Source organism: Leptonychotes weddellii, chromosome 11 (assembly GCF_054177405.1).
Source record: "Leptonychotes weddellii isolate Sample4059 chromosome 11, ASM5417740v2, whole genome shotgun sequence".
Taxonomy (NCBI): Eukaryota; Metazoa; Chordata; class Mammalia; order Carnivora; family Phocidae; genus Leptonychotes; species Leptonychotes weddellii.
This window is the reverse complement of record NC_138379.1, coordinates 42,219,202-42,240,901: the sequence shown is the minus strand read 5'-3', so window position 1 is coordinate 42,240,901 and position 21,700 is coordinate 42,219,202. Positions and strand designations below refer to the sequence as shown.

Here is a 21,700-nt window from a genome sequence, read left to right as displayed (position 1 = left end):
AGGGGGAGATGAACCATGAGAGACTGTGGACTCTGAGAAATAAACTGAGGGTTCTAGAGGGGAGGGGGTGGGGGGATGGGTTAGCCTGGTGATGGGTATTAAAGAGGGCATGTATTGAATAGAGCACTGGGTGTTATACGCAAACAATGAATCATGGAACACGACATCAAAAACTAATGATGTATGATGATTAACATAACATAATAAAATAAAATTTAAAAAAAATGAGACTGACGAAATGGCAGAGGCAAGATAATACAGGCCCTTATATAGCCTTTGGGAAGTAGAGTAGAAATCTATTGGGACGCCTGGGTGGCTTAGTCAGTTACCCATCTGCCTTCAGCTCAGGTCATGATTCCAGCCAGGGTCCTGGGCTCAGTGGGGAGCCTATTTCTCTCTCTGCCTGTTGCCCCCCCCCTTTGTTGCTCCCCCTGCTTTGTGCTCTCTCTCTCTCTCTGTGACAAGTAAAATCTTAAAAAAAAGAGCTGTTAAAATTTTTTTTTAAAGGGGATCGGTTTACAATTTTAAAGACCTTTGGCTGCTAAATGGAGAATGGTGGGGGGTTTCTTAAGTAAGATGATAGTCATTTGGACTAGGTTGATGTTAGTGGGAATGGAGAAAGTGGGTATATTAATTATATAAGTATTTTGGATATAGAATTGACAGGTCCTGACACAATGAAGTGGGATAAAAAAGGGAAGTATTAAAGATGTCATTCAGGTATTAGACATAAGTAACTGAGGATAGTGATGAAAAAGGTGGGGAGAATTGGTACAAGAAAGTAGCAACATAGCTTTTAGGGGAGAAGATGCTTTGAACATGATAAATTTGAGAAGCCTGTGAAGGTAGGGATGTTAAAAATAGGTCTCTGGAAATAATGTATTTGACAAATAGTATTTAAAGACCATGGTTGGATGAAATCAGCTGGGGAGTGTAAAAGATGACCTATGACTGAGCAGTTATAGTTTAAATAGTTTAAGAAACCAGCAAAGGAATCTCAGAAGGAAAAGTGGTCTGTGAATTGCATAGTTGGAAGGATGTTTCAAGAAAGTTATGGTGGTTAATGGTGTTTAGAGTACCAGAAAGGGGAAATACCTGTCTTTCATCCACTTAACTACTCCCATTCAGGTCTTTTTTTTTTTTTTTTTTTAAGATTTTACTTATTTATTTGACAGAGAGAGACAGTGAGAGAAGGAACACAAGCAGGGGGAGTGGGAGAGGGAGAAGCAGGCTTCCCGCAGAGCAGGACCCTGGGTTTCATGATCTGAGCCGAAGGCAGACGCTTAACGACTGAGCCACCCAGGCGCTCCTCCCATTCAGGTCTTAAATTTAAGCGTTACTTCTAGGTTAGAAGGTTTTCCTTTTGATTCTCCCATAGTGTTTCTACGTTTTCTGCTGTACTTTATTGTAATTACTTGTTTGATTATCTTCGCTATCCTTCACATTAAACTCTTAAGTTTCCATGAGGTCATGGAACCTTAATGTTTTGTTTCAACCTTGTATTCTCAACTCCTAGCATGGTGTCATGTACCAGGAACATTTAAATAAACAATTTTTGGAGTGACAGAATTCCAGGTTCTAATGTAGAAACAATTTTTGATATCCAAAGGGAAATTTTTCAGTTTCTAAGAATATATGGAATATTTGGGGTGGGGGGAGTGAAGAGGAAACTAAAATAAAAATTACTGTTATTCATGTGAACATGTGCAGAAAAAATACTAAAACTTGGGCTGAAAGGAAGAGATGACATAGGTGGTAGTTACATTGGGGGAGAGGGAATGCAACTGTGAAAACATTAAAGAAGGAATATAACTTGAATGTTTAAGTTCTTTTTTTAAAACCAGAAACAAATATGACAAATTAGGAATCATTAAGGAATCATTAACTTTTTTATACTGTTAATGAAAGTGTCCAGGGTTTGTAGTATAAACTGGAAAAAAAGAAAATGTGTGAAGAATAGCTACTTTATATGCCATCGCCTGAGAGATAACTGTATTAACATTTTGGGTATATTTCATTATTTTCTGTATATGCTGCCTTGGAATTTCATATAAATATATTTATTAAATTATCATATGGTTTTTATCCAACTTTTATTGTATGTTCAAAGCTATTAATTTTCTATTTAAATGTAATGTGCATACAGAATAGTCATTTTAAGGGTACAGTTGATTAATTTTCACAAACTGAACACACTTTGGTAAAATAGCCATATTCAGAAATAAAACATTTATTAGCACCTTGGAAAACACTTCCCAAGCTATTAATTTTTACTGATTTAGTTTGTCTAGTCACTCAGTAGAACATCTCTATGGAGAAATTATTACTGAATTGGGGAAATAGGTATTAAAGAGGATATTGTTTTTGAGCTGTTGGTGTAGGTTAAGAAAGCCAGTTAGGATAAATGGGAAGTGGAGCAGTATGAAGGCAAATGCAAACATCCAGGATATTTTAGGAGTTAGGTTATTATATATATTTATTTTTTAGTTCATTTTTGGTGAGTGATGGGCAATAAGGCTGGGACCAACTTGTGGGTGGGTAGCCTTTTGTGCCAGTCCAGTACTGGATTAGAGTACTGAGAATATTTGCAGAAATTTAAAACCTTTTTTTTGTTTGTTTGTAGGCACACAAGTCTCTGAATTTTGTTTCAACACTGCTTCAGATTACTATGTCGGAACAACTGGATTTACCTGTGAGACAGGCAGGCAAGTTACTGAATTATTTTCTTGGGTTTATGTAAATCAGTTATTTAAAAGGTTCATAGTTGAATAGTAGAGGTATGTCGGGGTGGCCCTTCAGTGATTTTCTTCCCTGAAAATCCGTTTGCCCTCATGTGTTTACTACAAACAGGTAGTGCCTTGGAATTGGTGGCAGAGTTAAAGGAATGTGGTATTTCATGGAGTTAAAAGAGAAGCTGAAAAAAGAAATTGATAGGGTTTATTAAAAGATTCTGTGTATTCCCTGTTTCCCTGCCCAGTGGATGGTTCTAAGATACAAACCCCTTTGTTTATGCAGTTGCTCCTTACAGCTTGTGCATTTACTGTTTTTAGCCATTAAAAAGTACTGCAGTAGCCCCCCCATCCATGACTGATACATTTTAAGACCCCAGACCCTCAGTGGATGCCTGAAACTGTGCATAGTACCAATGCTATATATACTACATTTTTTCCTACACATACATACTTCTGATAAAATTTAATTTGTAAATTAGGCAAGTAAGAGTTTAGCCACAATAATTAATAATAAATTAGAACAGTTATAACAATATACTGTAATAAGAGGTATGTGAATGTGGTCTCTCTCTTAAAATATCTTATTTCACTGTACTCACCCTTGTGATGATGTGTAAAGATCAAATGCCTGTGTAATGAGATGAGGTGAGGTAAATGATATAGGCATTTTGACATGGTGCTAGGCTACTATTGACCTTCTGATAATATGTCAGAAAAAAATCATCTGCTTCCTGACGGTGGGTGACCACGGGTAACTGAAATCACAGAAAGTGAAACTGTGCATAAGGGGGGGGACTACTGTATTTCTTATTTCCAGTTTCAACAAGATATTGAGCAATTCTCAGTACCAAATGGTCTGTGAAAATGTGGTGGGTTACTTCTGATACTGTCTGTTGGTCTGCAAAATAATGGAATTCACATCTTTAGTGTCCTATAACTTAATTTATTTGCAGGTGTATTAATTTTGTTATAGGAAATACAGAGTACTAATAATTTCACCATTCTAGAAAAACCAGTTGTGTTCTGGTATTATTTCTTGCTGTTCTTTTTCCCTACATCAATTTTGTTAAAATTTTTTTTGCTTCATTTAATGTATAGTAAGCTCATCCCTTTCTTTACATAGTGTTAGTCTTAAAATTTATTTCAGTGACTAAATAATTTACCATAATGTGCCATTCATATGAAGTGAACATTTCTCAATTGTTAGCATTTAATCTTAGATTTGTTTCATGAACAGTTGTATTCACAGTACCTAAAATATTGCCTGACACACCAAACGTACTCAGTAAATAAATGAATGCGTGAAAGTTTATTATTTTTTAAAATATTGGTATATAAGTAGCACAATAGTGGAACATTTTTGGGCCCTATAAAATATAGTAATTTCACTGGACCCTGGTCAGCAGTAAATCTTTTTTTTTATTTCTAATTAAATAGGAAAAAGTTGTTTTTATTATTTAACTGTCATTTCTCTTTTACTAATGAAGTTGGCATTTTCCCATTTGGTTATTTTGTAGATAAGAATCTTTGCCTCAGAGAGACAAATACCCCATATGATTTCATATGTGGAATTTAAAAAACAAGACAGATGAACATTGAGGAAGGGAAGGAAAAATGAGATGAAAATTGAGAGGGAGGCAAACCATAAGAGACACTGAACTCTAGGAACAAATTCAGGGTTGCTGGAGGGAGGAGCGTGGGGGGAAGGGATAATTGGGGGATGGGCATTAAGGAGAACACTTGATGTAATGAGCACTGGGTGTTACAACTGATGAGCCACTAGATTCTACCTCTGAAGCTAATAAAAGAATCTTTGCCTTTAAATCTCAAATTTTTACTAAGATGTTGAAAGTGACATTTAGAAGAGACCTTAACATTTTGAGACTTGATTATGTGCATTAGCAAAATTAAATTATACTAGAAAGTTTTATAGTTAGTATGTGCAAAACCAGAAGCAGCTAAACTGTGGAATTAGTCAAAAATTTTAAAATCTAATTATTACTTTAATAATTACATTCTTTTAATAATTGAATGATACTGTTTAGTGTAGGGCATATGGTGATTTCATCTGCTAGATTTGAGAGATGCATTCGGTCTTTGTAGCAGACTCCAATATCCTGGATGGAATAGGCTATGAATCATGATATACTTACAGTGCAGTTCTCACTTAGTGTTTTGTAGACCAAACAGCTTAAAATACCAAATCATAATGATACAAATAAATATATTTGCCCATTCTTTTATGCATTACGATAGAAAGAAATAGAGGCTCTATGCAGAATATAGGGCCATATCAAGTCTTAATTTTAATGTGTTCTGTTTTGGAGCTAAAGAATCAAAATTCTGGAAATGGTACTAATCTAAAATATGTTACATATACTGAGTCAGTGTTTTTTAATGTAGAGGTAGTTTGTCTTAAAACTTTTGTTCAAAGGTATTTTAATGTGTAGTCAGTCTTTTTTGAAATACTATAAGGTGGAATATTATTTTAATTCCCAAGATAGAGCAAAGTAGAATATAAAACTCATAGATATATCAGTTATCCTTATTCAAATAGGTGTAATACTCCAGGTAAGAGTTTTAATTACTAGTCAGAGAAGGGCTGGTGTTTTGTAGAATTTAGTAATTGATTAATTTTGAATAATTTCCATTTCCTATACGTCATATACATTTTTTTTTTAAAGATTTTATTTATTTATTTGAGACAGAGAGAATGAGAGAGAGAGAGAGCACATGAGAGGGGGGAGGGTCAGAGGCAGAAGCAGGCTCCCTGCCGAGCAGGGAGCCCAATGCGGGACTCGATCCAGGAACTCCAGGATCATGACCTGAGCCGAAGGCAGTCGCTTAACCAACTGAGCCACCAAGGCGCCCCATCATATACATTTTTGATTGAGGGTTCTCTTTCTCATTGGGAAGTAGAGGACTGGATAAAAAACATTGTTAGCAATCTAGTTCATACTGTGTTAAATAGCAGTGTTTAAGATAGCAGTGTGATAGCTAACAGAAAATAGTAATCTGTAATTTTTTAACACAGCACATTCTCCCATAATATAACATGAATTTGAAGTGGTGTGATTGTGGTATATTAATGAAATGCTTAAATTTATAGACTAAAAATTTTTATGCTGTAATTTTTCTATGATAAAAATAACAGCCTTTGTGTGTCTTAGTCAGTTGGGGCTCCTATAACAGAATATCATAGACTGAATGATAGAAATATATTCCTCACAGTTCTGGAGGCTGAAAAGTCCAAAATCAAGGAGCAGCAGATTTGGTGTCTGATGAGGACCCACTTTCTGGTTCTTAGAACCCAACATGTTCGGAGGGGAGGAACCTCTCCAGGGTCTCTCCTATAAAGGCATTAATTGCCTACGAAAAGACCTCACCCCTAATACCATCAAACTGGGGGGTTTGGATTTCAATATGAATTTGAGGGGGCTACAAATAGTCTATAGTAGTGTTATTAATTATGAGAGCAGTATGGTACGTGTATGTGGTTTTGTCTTTAGAGGCTTCATTTGGAAAATTGATATGGTAAAATTAATCCAGATAGCTTTCCAACAGAAAGCAGGATAAAAAGTATAAATGTGATGTAAAAAGTCTTAATAGTTTTGTTGTATAGTGTGTTTATTTGTAGAGTTTCTTAGGCTATATGTTTAATAATAACTTCAGGGGTGATTATTGTCGCTAAGAATTAGACTGTGTTTTGATTATCAACTTTGAAATACAAGAATGTGCAGTATTTTAAATGGAGGTGTGGACACTTATAAGGGGGATTCACAATACTTTCACAGTAAATACTCTTGTCAAATTGATCTACATTTTAGGTGTTATCTATTTGAAAAATATGATAACACAGTATTGGCCTGATCGGGAAACAGCACCAGGGGACATATCCCCTTATACTATTCCAGAAGAAGATCGACATTGTATTCGAGAAAATATTGTAGAAGCTATTATCCACTCTCCTGAGCTCATCAGGTATATGTATATTTTAAAACTTACCCATTGTTTCAGGTACATAATTTGTGGAGTTTGGGAGGAGACAGCCCAGTGGGTCTTTTCAGAACATAAAAACCTGTCATTTTTTATTTTCTTACTGTAGTTTTTATATTTATAAAAACTAAAAACTTCTAAACTTCATGTAAAATTTATGAAACAGTATGATCAGGTGAAAGGGGGTAAAGAAAACTGTAGAATGCTGTCATATACTTTATATTATATGGTTTTGATATTTAAAAGTTCTTATTTTTATATGGTTTTGTAGAATTTTTTTTTTTTAAGATTGTATTTATTTTAGATAGCAGAGAGGCAGAGGGGGAGAGAGGGACAAGCAGACTGCACTGAACGTGGGCCTGATGTAGGGCTTGATCTCACAACCCCGAGATTACGACCTGACCCAAAATCAATCAAGAGTCAGATGCGTAACCGACTGAGCCACCCAGGCGCCCCTGATTTTGCAGAATTTTTAATGAAAATAGCTGGGTTTTAAATGAAACTCATCAGTTGATGATAGGGATGAAAAATAAGGAAAAACAAAATCACCTACATTTGTAACATTTGTTGGGTTTCTTTTAAATCAGTAGGAACGGGTAGTTTTTTCTCAGTTACATTTATTTTTGTCTAAGCAGCCATTTTCTTTGTATGAGCAGAATTTTATCTAGGTAGCATTTCTTCCTCCTTATTGTTTATTTTTGACTTTCAGGGTACAGCTTACTACATGCATTCACCATATCATCAAACATGATTATCCAAGCCGCTGGACTGCCATTGTGGACAAAATTGGCTTTTATCTTCAGTCTGATAACAGTGCTTGTTGGCTAGGAATTCTTCTTTGCCTTTATCAGCTTGTGAAAAATTATGAGTAAGTGTCTCTCAATTCCTACAGAGATTTGAGAAGTAGGAAGTTTGGAAATTATAAGGTATTTTGTTTGAACATCTAAAATTATATTTGGCATATAAAAATTAGTGAATTATATGTTGATTTTAATTTAGTATTTTCTTTTTAAAAATAGCATTCTTACTTTAATTCTTCAGTCACTTCTGTTGATTCAACTGAGAAACTCGTTGTGCCCTTTTTTCGTATTACCTGTTTCCCTATTCAAAAACTGGGTTATCTCTAATTCCTCTATATGGGCTCCTCAATTTGTGCTGATAAAAGGCCTAAACATAAGCTTTTTTTAAATGTGAAGGGTATTAGAGTACTTTGAGCATTAGAGCTCTTTAACTTCTGGTTTTCTGTGAATTTTTTATCTTTTTTTTTTTTAATGAGAATTTATTTATTTATTTGAGAGAGAGAGAGAAATAGCATGAGAGGGGAGAGGGTCAGAGGGAGAAGCAGGCTCCCCGCTGAGCCGGGAGCCCGATGTGGGACTCGATCCCAGGACTCCAGGATCATGACCTGAGCCAAAGGCAGTCGCTTAACCAACTGAGCCACCCAAGTGCCCCTGAATTTTTTATCTTAATTTGGTGTCTTGATAAGTTTCGAGAACCTACCTGTAATTCTTTAAGAAGGATATGTTGGAATTTCATATGATCATTTTTAATCATTGTGTTTTGAGGGATTCACAGTCACCTGTTTCAGTGTTTGCATATTTGAGCAAATTATAGTTCATGTAAGTAATCAGTATCATTAAGAAAGATTTTAGGCCAAGGGATCATTTTAGATCTGGGTTTAGGGATGAGAAAAAAGATCTAACCTTGGAAGTTGAGGTAAAGCATTTCAGGAGTGGTAAGCCATACATTGAAGGGATTATCTCAAGTGTGTAGTGAAAGTAATGAAATTTGTAGGCACTTGAAAGTTTGGTAACAGAAAATTTTGAGGAAGGCATGAGGAACACTTACACCATGATGGTGGCTTTATTTCCAGTCCTGACAGCTGCACAGATGCCATTGTGAGCCCTCTAATTCTGGGGCCTGTAGTTAGCCTCCGATACCCTTTTTGGGTCCCAACTCAAAGTAGCTGATGAACTGCTGCTTTTCTTCTGAGCAGGAGAGAAATATACCATTTACAGCATTGGTACTGGTGTTTTCTTGTGTTCCCACCAGCTACCCATCTTCCTGCTAAGGAATGTTCCAGCTGTTGCTCCAACTTCTATCAGAGTGCCAGTTGTTGTAGTTCTGGTAAGTGAGTGACTAAAATGAGAGAGAATAACAATAATAAGCTGTTATTGTCATTGAGGAGGTTAAGTCTCTCCTGTCCTATAATGTTAGCAGGAGAGAGTGTGACAGAGATTTTTTAAATGGGAGACATAGGAGGCTGCTACAGTATTGGAATTCCAGTTCATTTTCAGCCAGTGTTCGATTGTGGAGCACAAGGTGTTCACAAGGGATCTGTGTGGACTGAAGCAGTTCTAAGAATATTCATGCAGAAATTGGAAGTTGTGGTGGTCTTCAGGAGCATAGATCCTCAGGAAATGCTTGTCAGTTGAAGGAGCACAGAAGGAGCATTTGAAGAGGAAGGCATGTCACAGCATACGGAGTAGTATGAACAAAGAAAGGTACAGAGGTGGAAATGAGATACTGTCTTTAGTGGGTAGTGAGGAGACCACTAAATGGTATGGATAATTTCTGTTTAGAGGTGGGGGATAAATTTGGACTGGTAAATTGGGACCATGTTAAAGAGGGTTTTGAATGCCATGATGGAGAATTTGGATGTAACCTTTTAGATGCTAATATACCATTGAAGATTTGTTTTGTTTTGTTTTAACAGTAAAGTGATGGGCTAGTACTTAGGATTTCCTATGAGCATGGCTTACTAGATTGGCACATCGTAGCCTTGTGGTAGTCCGCTTTTTTTAGTGTCACATTTTCATGCTTTCAGGAACTTTCAGGTCTTACTGGTTAATAATTTGTTTCCTACCATAATTACTTTCATATACCAATTAGCATAGATTAGCAGCTAGTACCACCTTATTTCTAGTCCTCTCCTGAATGTAGAGAGGGAAGGAGGAAAGAAGAATGTATAATATGGAATGGGTACTCAAACCCTCTTAATGTGGGTGTTCATCTGGGTTGGGTAATTGGAGAGAAGCGCATAATATAGTTCTACCTTTATTATTTTTTTTCTTGTTTTTTCTACCTTTATTATTAAAAGGAAATATTGTCTATAATCACTGTAGTTTGTATTATCAGATTGGACACTGCAAATGACTTCCTTTCATAAATTGTTAATTGTTTTTACTGAGTGAAAGAACTGTACATATGTTTTAAAATGTATGCTAGGTATAATTTCTCAGCACATTAAAACAGTTTAAAATAATCAGTTAATTGTTTAATAGTCTCAATCATTATTAGAACATCTGTCTTGGTGTTTTTTATTCTTGGTAATTTACTTCGGTTCTAAATTCATCTAGTAGGGAAAAAGAATCTAGGCTTTTTACCTTTACTTTTTTTTTTTAAGATTTTATTTATTTATTTCAGAGAGAGTGTGTGTGTGAGCGGGGGGAGGGGTAGAAGAAGAGGGAGAGAATCTCAAGCGGACTCCTGCTGAGTGCAGAGCCCGACTTGGGGGCTTGAGGGCTTGATCTCGGGACTCTGAGACCATGACCCAAGCTGAAATCAAGATTCAGACCCTTAACCGACTGAGCCATCCAGGCGCCCCTTACCTTTACCTTTTAAAAATGTGCTCAGATATTCAGTTCTTAAATATATTTTCTTCCTCCAAGGAGGCTACCAGTAGATAAAACTGGAATCTGGTAGGAAAAACCAATTAAAAAGCAGTTTAATCTAAAAAGATAAATTATGTTTTTTAGAATAATGACTTAACCACTAGTCTGTATTTTGTAAAGCTATTCTGCCTATTGACTCCTTAATAATGGAAGGTAGGATGTCATTCCTGTAGTTCTTTTTATTTTTTTAAAGATTTTATTTATTTATTTGGGAGAGAGAATGATTATGGGGATGGGGGGAGAGTGAGAAGCAGAGCAAGAAGTGAGGCCCAGGCTCTATCCCAGGACCTGGAGATCCTGACCTGAGCCAAAGGCACACGCAACTGAGCCACCAAGGCGTCCCCCTATAGTTCTAATCTGCTAATTCAGTGTTTAAAGTTTTTTTTCATTGAAGCATAGATGACCTAGTGTTTTTCAAATTGAAGTACAGTTTATTTATTTATTTATTTAAAAGATTTTATTTATTTGAGAGAGAGAGAGAGAGAGCTTGAGAGGGGTAGGGTCAGAGGGAGAAGCAGACTCCCCGCTGAGCAGGGAGCCCGATGCAGGACTTGATCCCGGGACTCCAGGATCATGACCTGAGCCGAAGGCAGTCGCTTAACCAACTGAGCCACCCAGGCGCCCCTGAAGTACAGTTTAATTAAAGTAAATCAACAGACCTCTTTAAATAATATTGTTAAAATGCTAAGAAATCTGTATGCAGAATTCTCACTTCAGTCAGCAATTCTTTACCCACATCCTTGGAGCAAATGTGATTCAGAATTCAGGATTTTTTGGATTTTAGAAAGATAACGAGGTTCACATAATACATGTTAAACACTCCTGTTGAAATTGAACTAGCACCCAGTAGTCAGACACGTATTATCATATCTACTATAAAATATGTGAATATCCACTCCAGATGGGATAAGTGAAGACCATAAGTAGCCTGTTGAAGTCAGGTTTTGTTGCCAAATAGGTTACAAAAGAACTTTGTTTATAAAGTGCCTATTTTCTGCTTTCTTGATGCCACTTCTGCCTTAATGCTTTCGGTATGTAAATAAGGGTGGTAATATATAATCAATTTTATATCAGTCAGCTGCTAATATTTAAAAGCCAAGTCATTGTAGCTCTTAAGTTGTATAAGTATTCACAATTAGAGACTGTTGTGAAGTGGTTAAGAGGGCAGACCTTGGATCTTGACTGATGAAGTTCGTACCTAGATGAGTATGCTGGGAAAGATTCTTCTCTGTGCCTCAATTTCCTCAAACTATTGAAGTGAGGATACTAATGGAGCCTTGGGGATTATTGACTTCATAATGAATGCTCAGAAAATTTTAGATATTTTATTATTTTTTGGGGTTTTTCTTAAGTTGCTTTTGTTTGTGATTTGGTTCCATTGTTGGTTTTTCTTTTTTTTTCGAGGAATCTAAAGTTGCTTAGGAAGTATTTGCTTATATTTGTGTGAACAAGCAAGCAGTTTAATTTTGTATCTCATACATATAATTAATTATGAAGTAAATTCTTACAGAATTAGTTTGTATTCCTACCCAAAGGTACAAGAAACCAGAGGAACGGAGTCCACTGGTAGCAGCAATGCAGCATTTCCTGCCAGTTCTAAAGGACCGTTTTATCCAGCTTCTTTCTGATCAATCTGATCAATCTGTCCTCATCCAGAAACAGATTTTCAAGATCTTCTATGCTCTTGTTCAGGTAATTTTATAAAGCAGTTTTATAAAGCAGTTTTTATATATAAAAGTCTATCATTTGCTACATTAAAAGATAACAGAATTTCTGTGTCTTGATAATAATTTCATTTGAAAATCTGGATTAAATGGATGATTTGCTAGTCAAATATTAATTGCCAAAATTATATGTGCATTAAAAGTCTGACCAAGCACACTTCCCTAAATACACAAACAATTCCAATAAATCTTAAATTATAACTGGTCAATCGTAAGTTCTCTTAACCCATCTGACACTATTTACAAAATTAGTAAAAATTTTTTATGCCTTTCACCTTAAGAATTCACAAGTCTGAAAATCAGTTACTGAAATTACAGTTTATATTTAGCACGAAGAGCATGAACCCGATGTTCCAAATACACATAGATTGTCCCAGTAATAAACAAAACCTATTCCTAAGTTTAACACAAAAGTACTAATACTGTGGCTTGACTGGCACACAATGGACTTCATCCTTTTTACATATTCTGAATCTTCCTGGGATAAAAGATACCCACTAAGGAAATGATTGAATTTTCTTAGTGGGATGTAATTACTTATATGAAACAGTTTTTGATCAGGATTAAAATTCTAGTTCTTTTTGTGCCATGTAGCCATAGAAGGATTCATCTCGTGTACTAGAACCTTTGGTTCAATTCATACCCTTACTTAACTTTAAAATCTCATTTAAATAGACCTGTAACTTCCAGTGCAACTGACTCACCATATTGTTTGGTTGGATTTTGCGTGTCTTTCCTAGATCAGTAAAGACAATCTATTATCTCCCAGTCTTAACCAAAGGGCACTTTAATGCCATTCCATTGTCGTCTTCTTAAAGAATTTTTAAAAGTGGTTTGGGTATACCATTTCTATACTGTTCTTGTTTTCTAATTGGTAAGATTATAACTTAGATTAAGAGTAAGTTATTTTTGTAAACTGTTCTAGGGCATAGGACAAAATATTTAATTTCCCAACTAATTTTTTGATGCTAGCATACCCTGATATCAAATATAACCCTGTCTCACTTGTGAAAATAGATATCCTAAAATCCTGAATAGGATATTGATTTTATGAGCCTATTGAGAGGATTTATCCAAGGAATGCAAGAGTTGGATCAATGGTAAGAGATCAGTTTCTGTGATTAACTCTTATATGAAAAAAAGGACCTGTAACCATCTCTAAGGATGCCAGATAAAGTATTTGATAAAATTTAATAACCATTCCCACTTTAAAAAACAAAAAACAAACTAAGAGTCCTGGAATAGAAATTTTCTTCACTTGATAAAAGATGTTCACTAGAAATCCACAGTATCACCCTTATGGTAAAAATAAGATATATTCCCAGTAATTTGGGAAAAAGACAAGGATGTTCACTGTCAGTGCCACAATTCTCTGTTGTAGATAACTGACCAAATCAGCCAGATAAGAAATTTGCTTGTGTACTAAAAACTGGAAATCTGGGTTGAATGAAATACTTTTTGTAGGTTTTGTGAAGAGTTGAAGTGGGATTTTCTTTTGTAAGGATTTTAAAGTATTGATTCTTGATTTTTGTTTAGTATACACTACCACTGGAGCTGATAAACCAACAGAACCTGACAGAATGGATAGAAATTTTAAAGACTGTTGTGAACAGAGATGTACCTAATGTAAGTCTCTGTATGTTCTTGTATTACTAAAATATCTAATTATCTTTTGAGAATTTTAACTGATTTTTCTGTAACATTTTTATGAGTTTATATAATTCATGATGCAAATTATTCTAGATAAAGAGACCATTTTGTTTGTTTATTACATAAGTGCAATATTAATAAAAAACTGTGCAGGGTTATTTCATATACTATTGTTTAGGTACTTCTCTTTATCCTAATGCTTCTGTTTCTTCTCAGTTTTTTATTAATCTATAAATTTTTTTTTTAAGATTTTATTCATTTGTCACAAAGAAAGAGCACACGCAGGGGGGAGTGACAGGTAGAGGGAGAAGCAGGTTCCCTGCTGAGCAATGAGCCTGATGCAGAACTCGATCCCAGGACTGGGGTCATGACAAGCCAAAGGCAGATGCTTAACCGACTGAGCCACCCAGGTGTCCCTATAAAGATTTTTTTTATTTGAGAGAGAGAGCACATGAGCGGGGTAGTGGGAGAAGCAGACTCCCCAGTGAGCAAGGAGCCCTACGCAGGGCCTGAGATCATGACCTGAGCCAAAGGCAGACACTCAACCAACTGAGCCACCCAGGAGCCCCTTTATTTAAAAAAAATTTTTTTTAAGATTTTATTTACTTTTTGACAGAGAGACAGCGAGAGAGGGAACACAAGCAGGGGAGTGGGAGAGGGAGAAGCAGGCTTCCCATGGATCAGGGAGCCCGATGTGGGGCTTGATCCCAGGACCCTGAGATCATGACCTGAGCCAAAGACAGACACTTAACCCAGTGAGCCACCCAGGCTCCCCATGATGAAAATTTCTGAGATCTACTCTCTTAGCACCCTTCAAATATACAGTACAGTACTGTTAACTATAGTCACTATGCTGAACGTTATATCTCCAGAACTTATTTATCTTATAACTGAAAGTTTTGACTACCTTCTTAAATTCACTATGGTAATCATTTCACAATGTATACATATATCTCACCATTGTGTTATACACCTTAAACTAATACAATTTTATATATTATATATATTTTTAAAAAGCGCTTGCAGCTAGATTTTAGCCTAATAATTTGTCAGACACTCATGAACCAGAAGACTTTGTAGTTAGTTACATTGTTTTTTTAATTTTATAGATATAACCCATATGCCATAAAATTCACCTTTTCAAAGTATACAATTCAGTGGGTTTTAGTACATACAGAATTGTACATACAGAATGTAGTACATACAGAATTTTTTTTAAGTCACTTCTTAAGAAAAGATTTATTTTTGAGAGAGAGAGCACAAATGGGGGTGAGAGGCAGAGGGAGAAGCAGACCCCCCACTGAGCAGGGACCCTGGGATCATGACCCTAGCCGCATGCAGACGCCCAACTGAGCCGCCCAAGTGCCCAGTTTAGTCACAATTTTTATTTTATTTATTTATTTTTTATAATTATGGTTACTTTTTTTTTTTTTTTTTAAGATTTTATTTATTTGACAGAGACACAGTGAGAGAGGGAACGCAAGCAGGGAGAGTGGGAGAGGGAGAAGCAGGCTTTCCACAGACAGGAAGCCCAATGCGGGGCTCGATCCCAGGACCCTGGGATTATGACCTGAGCCGAAGGCAGACGCTTAATGACTGAGCCACCCAGGCGCCCCAGTCACAATTTTTAAAGTAACTGCAATTTTTCTTTATAATCTAGTTTTCTAAAGAGGTAGGGGGATTTACAAGTCCTGAATACATGATGTGTTTTAAGTGTTTTAACATTCCTTATTTAATCCTCAAAAAAAATCCCTCTGAATTTATTTTTTATTTCCCCATCCCCTCTGAATTTATTTTATTTTATTATTATTTTTTAAAGATTTTATTTTAGGGGTGCCTGGGTGGCTCAGTCGTTAAGCGTCTGCCTTCGGCTCAGGTCATGATCCCAGGGTCCTGGGATCGAGTCCCACATCGGGCTCCCTGCTCGGCGGGAAGCCTGCTTCTCCCTCTCCCACTCCCCCTGCTTGTGTTCCTGCTCTCGCTATCTCTCTCTCTGTCGAATAAATAAATAAAAAATCTTTAAAAAAAAAAAAAGATTTTATTTTATTTGAGAGAGAATGCACAGGTGTGCACGCGCATGAGCGAGAGAGAGCAGTAGCAGGGGTAGGGGGAGGAGCAGAGGGAGAAGCAGACTCCCCGCGGAGCAGGGTGTCCGATGCTGGACTTGATCCTAGGACCCTGGGATCATGACCAGAACTGAAGGCAGGCGCTTAACCGACTGAGCCACCACCCAGGCACCCCCTTCTGAGTTTATTTTAAGTGGAGACATAGAAGGGTTATATAATTTATCCAAAACAATTTTATTAGTGGCATAACTGAGACCAACCTCCTGTTTTGTGGTTTATTGCTTACATTTCTATTTAAAAGGAAAAACAGTGTAGAGGTGCCTGGGTGGCTCAGTTGGTTGAGTGTCTGACCCTTGATCTTGGCTCAGTTCTTGATCTCACAGGGTTGTGAATTCGAGCCTAATGGTGGGCTCTGCACTGGGTGTGGAGCCTGCTGTAAAAAAAACAAAACAAGGGTGCCTGGGTGGCTCAGTTGGTTAAGCGACTGCCTTCGGCTCAGGTCATGATCCTGGAGTCCTGGGATCGAGTCCCACATCAGGCTCCCTGCTCAGCAGGGAGTCTGCTTCTCCCTCTGACCCTCCTCCCTCTCATGTTCTCTGTCTCTCATTCTCTCTCTCACAAATAAATAAAATCTTAAAACAAAACAAAACAAAAACAGTGTAGAAGAAAGGAATAGAACATTTCTTCCACTCTGTAGGAAACTAGTTTGGTGTATATTTTTCTGGACACATTTAATAGGTACAGAATAAAATTTTAAAAGTTTTCATTTATACACTCTGTACTTTTTGGGTATAATTTATAAACACTCACATATTATAAACAAACAGTCCAGTGAGTTATCAGTTATATGTATCCATGTAATCATCACCTAGAATATTTGCTGGTGGCTAGTTTTAGTCATTCCTATCATCACCATTCTCATTTCTAGGACCATAGATTAGTTTTGCCTGTTCTAGAACTTAATATAAAATAATTTTTTGTATGTACCTTCTTTTGCATGATATATTTATGAGATATATTCATGTTGTGTTATAGTAGTCTGTTCCTTATGTATTCATGTTGTGTTGTAGTAGTTTGTTCCTTTTTATTACCAAGTAATATTTTATTGTGTGGATATACTACAGTTTATCCGTTCACAAGTTGATGGACAGCTGGGTGGTTTCAGGATTTTAGTAGTACAAATAAAGCTGCTATGAATATTCCTACACAAATCTTTTTGGGATCATATATTTTCATTTTGAGTATACCAAAGAGTGGAATTGGATCATAGGGTAGGTATATCTTTAACTTTATTAGTAACTTCTAAAGTGATTTTCAAAGTGGTTGTACCGTTGCTCTCACTTTTTGTTTTAATTTGGGGTTGCTCCAAAGTCTCACTTTCCCATTACAAATTAAAAATACGTTGGTATGTTATAGGTCAGTATGTAAGGATCCAATCCATTCTTTTAGTGGATTGTATAGTAGTCTTTTATAGATGTTCCATAATTAAGCATTCACTTATCAGTGAATGTTTAGGGTCTTGGTAGTTTTCCACTATTGTTTTTAAATGAAGGTCTTCATCTGTCTATCCTTTTGTGTTTATACTAATATTTCTGAAACTAGATTTCTGAAATGGTGTTTTTCGTGCCCTTTTGATTTGAACTATACTCGTTTTGATTAAACTACTTTCCATGGCCTTGACTTTATATTATTTGGATTTTGACTAAAATGTTTGTGTTTGAGCTTGCTCTATAAGAATTTTAAAAAGTAGGGGCGCCTGGGTGGCTCAGTCGTTAAGCGTCTGCCTTCAGCTCAGGTCATGATCCCAGGGTCCTGGGATCGAGCCCCGCATCGGGCTCCCTGCTCCGTGGGAAGCCTACTTCTCCCTCTCCCACTCCCCCTGCTTGCGTTCCCTCTCTCGCTGTGTCTCTCTCTGTCAAATAAATAAATAAAATTTAAAAAAAAAAAAGGATTTTAAAAAGTATATCCTTTGGGGGCGCCTGGGTGGCTCAGTCGTTAAGCGTCTGCCTTCGGCTCAGGTCCTGGTCCCAGGGTCCTGGGATCGAGCCCCGCATCAGGCCCCCTGCTCCGCGGGGAGCCTGCTTCTCCCTCTCCCACTCCCCCTGCTTGTGTTCCCTCTCTGGCTGTGTTTCTCTCTGTCAAATAAATAAAACCTTTAAAAAAAAAAAAAAAAAGTATATCCTTTGTAGCTAAGTAGTGAAGCAGATGAAAGTGCCTCTTATATTTAATAAATAAGACTACTTTTCCAAATCTAGCCTTTTATTACAAAAGGCCAACATTCATTGTGAGTTTCTTCTCACCTCATGCTGTTCCTCTTAGAGTGTATCATGTCTTACTATCATTAAATAAATCTCTCTTTAAAGGAAACACTTCAAGTTGAAGAAGATGACAGACCAGAGTTACCATGGTGGAAATGTAAGAAGTGGGCTTTACATATCTTAGCAAGGCTTTTTGAAAGGTAAGCTCTCAATATATGATGATTTAGGTTTATTTTTTCATGCTCTTAGTTTTTATAAGTATCAGTATATAAAGCATTATAAAGAAACAGTGGGCATTTTAATGTTCTTTTAGATATGGAAGCCCTGGCAATGTTTCCAAGGAGTATAATGAATTTGCTGAAGTATTTCTGAAGGCATTTGCTGTTGGTGTCCAGCAAGTAAGTCTAAGAATTTTTCTAAATTGAAACATGACATTATTATTAGGTTAATTTCTGTCTTGCTTTTTTTCTGATTTATTGGTACCCAAAGATTGCATGTAGCAATCTTTAACATTTTTTTTTTAAGATTTTATTTATTTATTTGACAGAGAAAGAGATAGCGAGAGCAGGAATACAAGCAGGGGGAATGGGAGAGGGAGAAGCAGGCTTCCCGCTGAGCAGGGAGCTCGATGCGGGGCTCGATCCCAGGACCCTGGGATCATGACCTGAGCCAAAGGCGGTTGTTAAGACTGAGCCACCCAGGCGCCCCAACCTTTACCATTTTGAACTCTGTAGCAGTTCTCATTTTTTGGTCTTAGGTCTTCCTTATTCCCTTAAATTGTTGAGAACCTCAGCAAGCTTCCATTTATGTGAGTTACACCTATGATATTTATCATATTAGAAATTAAAATTTAAGAGTATTAATTCATTTAAAAATAACAAACCTAATATATTAACACAGAATACATGTTTTTTTTTTAATAACTGCTTCCCAAAATGAAACATTTTTAACAAAAGGAAATGGGCATTGTTAAACATTTTTACTAAATTTTTAATGTATGGCTTAATAAAAGTTATATACTCATCTTCCTATGTATTTAGTCTTTTTAAATTTTGCTGGACATAAATACAGACAGTGTGGCCTCAGATAAGTTGGAAAAGGAAAGACTTTTAATAGACTTTTCACAAAATTGTGGAAATTCTTTGATACCACATCAAAATATGATAATGATAGTTTTTTTTTGTTTTTGTTTTTAGTAAACTCTATACCCAATGTGGGGCTCAAACTCATGACCCCAATATCAAGTCACATGCAGTACCAACTGAGTCACTCAATACTGGTAGTTTCTTAAAGGTTAATTGCAGTGTAGAGTTTTTTAATAGCAAGCATCTTAGATTCTTTTACATTAACACCTGTTGATTTATATTATACTTTGAATGGATCATTTATCCATACATGATTTTGTAACGGCTGGTCATTTGGAAAATTGAGTTAATGAAGATTTTCCAAATGTTAATACATTTCATTATGCAATTTTATCTTTTTAGAGGTTTATTTATTTTAGAGAGAGAGCAAGAGAGAGCATGCATGAGCAGGGGGAGGAGCAGAGGAAGAGGGAGGAGAGAAGCAGACTACCTGCTGAGTGCTGAGCTTACCACGGGGCTCAATCTCACGACCCTGAGATCATGACCTGAGTGGAAATCAAGATTTGGAGGGTTAACCGACTGAGCCACCCAGGCGCCCCTCATGCAATTTTTAAAAAAGAAATCACATTTGCTAATGCTACCACTGATGTCATCAGAAATATCGTTAAATATTGGAAAGCTAATTAAGTGGATCAAAGTCTTCTGCATCTAAGAGTTTGAGAATTCTAATTTTTGTTTCGAAGCTCAGATTTTAACACCAGTAACATACTGTCGGTTATTTTCCTTGAAGTGACAGGCTCATTTTACTCATTTTTGAGGGGAAATATGCCATACACACAAGTCTAAATAACCATAATTTGTCAGTTCTTCTTTCAAGAATATGATAGCATTTGATGGGAAAAGCTACTATTTCAACTTTTCTTCCAACCATTGTACTTTGGTATTAGAAGAAGTGCTACATGTGTACTCCCCATTTAATAATAATTATATTTTGATTCATTAAGAGTGTTCTTAAGGAAATAATGCAATATATGTTAAGAAAAAAAAAGAAGAAGATAGGAGGGGAAGAATGAAGGGGGGGAAATCGGAGGGGGAGACGAACCATGAGAGACGATGGACTCTGAAAAACAAACTGAGGGTTCTAGAGGGGAGGGGGGTGGGAGGATGGGTTAGCCTGGTGATGGGTATTAAAAAGGGTACGTTCTGCATGGAGCACTGGGTGTTATGCAGAAACAATGAATCATGGAACACGACATCAAAAACTAATGATGTAATGTATGGTGATTAACATAACAATAAAAATTTTAAAAAAGTGTTCATAAGGAAAGGTTGTTTTGAATTTAATGTGGCTGTAAAGAATATGATGACTGCTGGTACACTTGGGTGCCACTTTTTGATTCATGTTAGGCAACAGAAGTTTTGCCACCACTGCTTTTGTACCATCGATGCAGATGTTAACATAGTAAAAAAATCAAATAACGTCTTAGCCTTATTATGAAAATAGTTTTGACCTCACAGACCCTTCAGGAGGTCTGTGGGGCAAATCTTGACAATTGCTTTTCTGATATACCATGTAGAATTAGAGCTCCTGGCAGACATTAAATTGGTGAGTGGTTTGGTAAGGTTTTTCTGGGAGGTAAGTAACCTGTGGTTATACTTAATCAGAAACTATTCCTTTGACATAGTAGTAATTCAGTTTATTTATTTGAATATCTTGGGAATAAATATGGTTCTCTAATACAAAATTTTAAAAAACTACTTTCTTTTTTTTTTTTTTTAAAGATTATTTATTTATTTATTTATTTGAGAGAGAGAATGAGATAGAAAGAGAGAGCATGAGAGGGGGGAGGGTCAGAAGGAGAAGCAGACTCCCTGCTGAGCAGGGAGCCTGATGCGGGGCTCGATGCGGGGCTCGATCCTGGGACTCCAGGATCATGACCTGAGCCGAAGGCAGTCGCTTAACCAACTGAGCCACCCAGGCGCCCCAAAAATTACTTTCTTTTTAAGAGAGTATGGTTGTTATTTGAGGATGCTGATCTGGGTATTAAGATACATGTCAGATGTTTTTACTGACTTATAAAATGGTTAAAATTTCTATTTAACTTTTGGTTTTTGATCAAATATTTTTTTCCAAGGTTTTATTGAAGGTATTATATCAGTACAAGGAGAAACAATATATGGCTCCTCGAGTTTTGCAACAGACATTAAATTACATTAATCAAGGAGTTTCTCATGCCCTCACCTGGAAGAATCTGAAGCCTCATATACAAGTAATAATTTTCTATCTGAAATGTTTTTCCGGAAAATATAATGGAAATAACATTAATTATCATAAAGGTTGAAAAGTGCATATTTTGTTGACTTGTGTTACTTAGTCTAGTTAATTGTTTTGATAATACAGTAGGAAAATGAGAAAATACCTTGACACAAACTTATAAAAGGTATTTTGTGATTACCTTTTAATCTAAAACTATTATCTTAAAATTTGCATTTAAATTCTTCGTACTGGTTTATG

General features: G+C 36.3%; 1 protein-coding gene across 1 annotated transcript in view; it reads left to right on the top strand.

The window, feature by feature from the left end:
- Positions 1 to 21,700, top strand: part of IPO7 (importin 7) — a 58,861-nt gene that overhangs the window by 16,164 nt on the left and 20,997 nt on the right. Inside the window, exons 2-9 of the mRNA XM_006728507.3 lie at positions 2,624 to 2,705; positions 6,560 to 6,713; positions 7,438 to 7,596; positions 11,938 to 12,094; positions 13,663 to 13,752; positions 18,206 to 18,300; positions 18,414 to 18,498; positions 21,321 to 21,455. Coding sequence (XP_006728570.1) covers positions 2,624 to 2,705; positions 6,560 to 6,713; positions 7,438 to 7,596; positions 11,938 to 12,094; positions 13,663 to 13,752; positions 18,206 to 18,300; positions 18,414 to 18,498; positions 21,321 to 21,455 — 957 coding nt within the window. The remainder of the gene's footprint in view (positions 1 to 2,623; positions 2,706 to 6,559; positions 6,714 to 7,437; positions 7,597 to 11,937; positions 12,095 to 13,662; positions 13,753 to 18,205; positions 18,301 to 18,413; positions 18,499 to 21,320; positions 21,456 to 21,700) is intronic.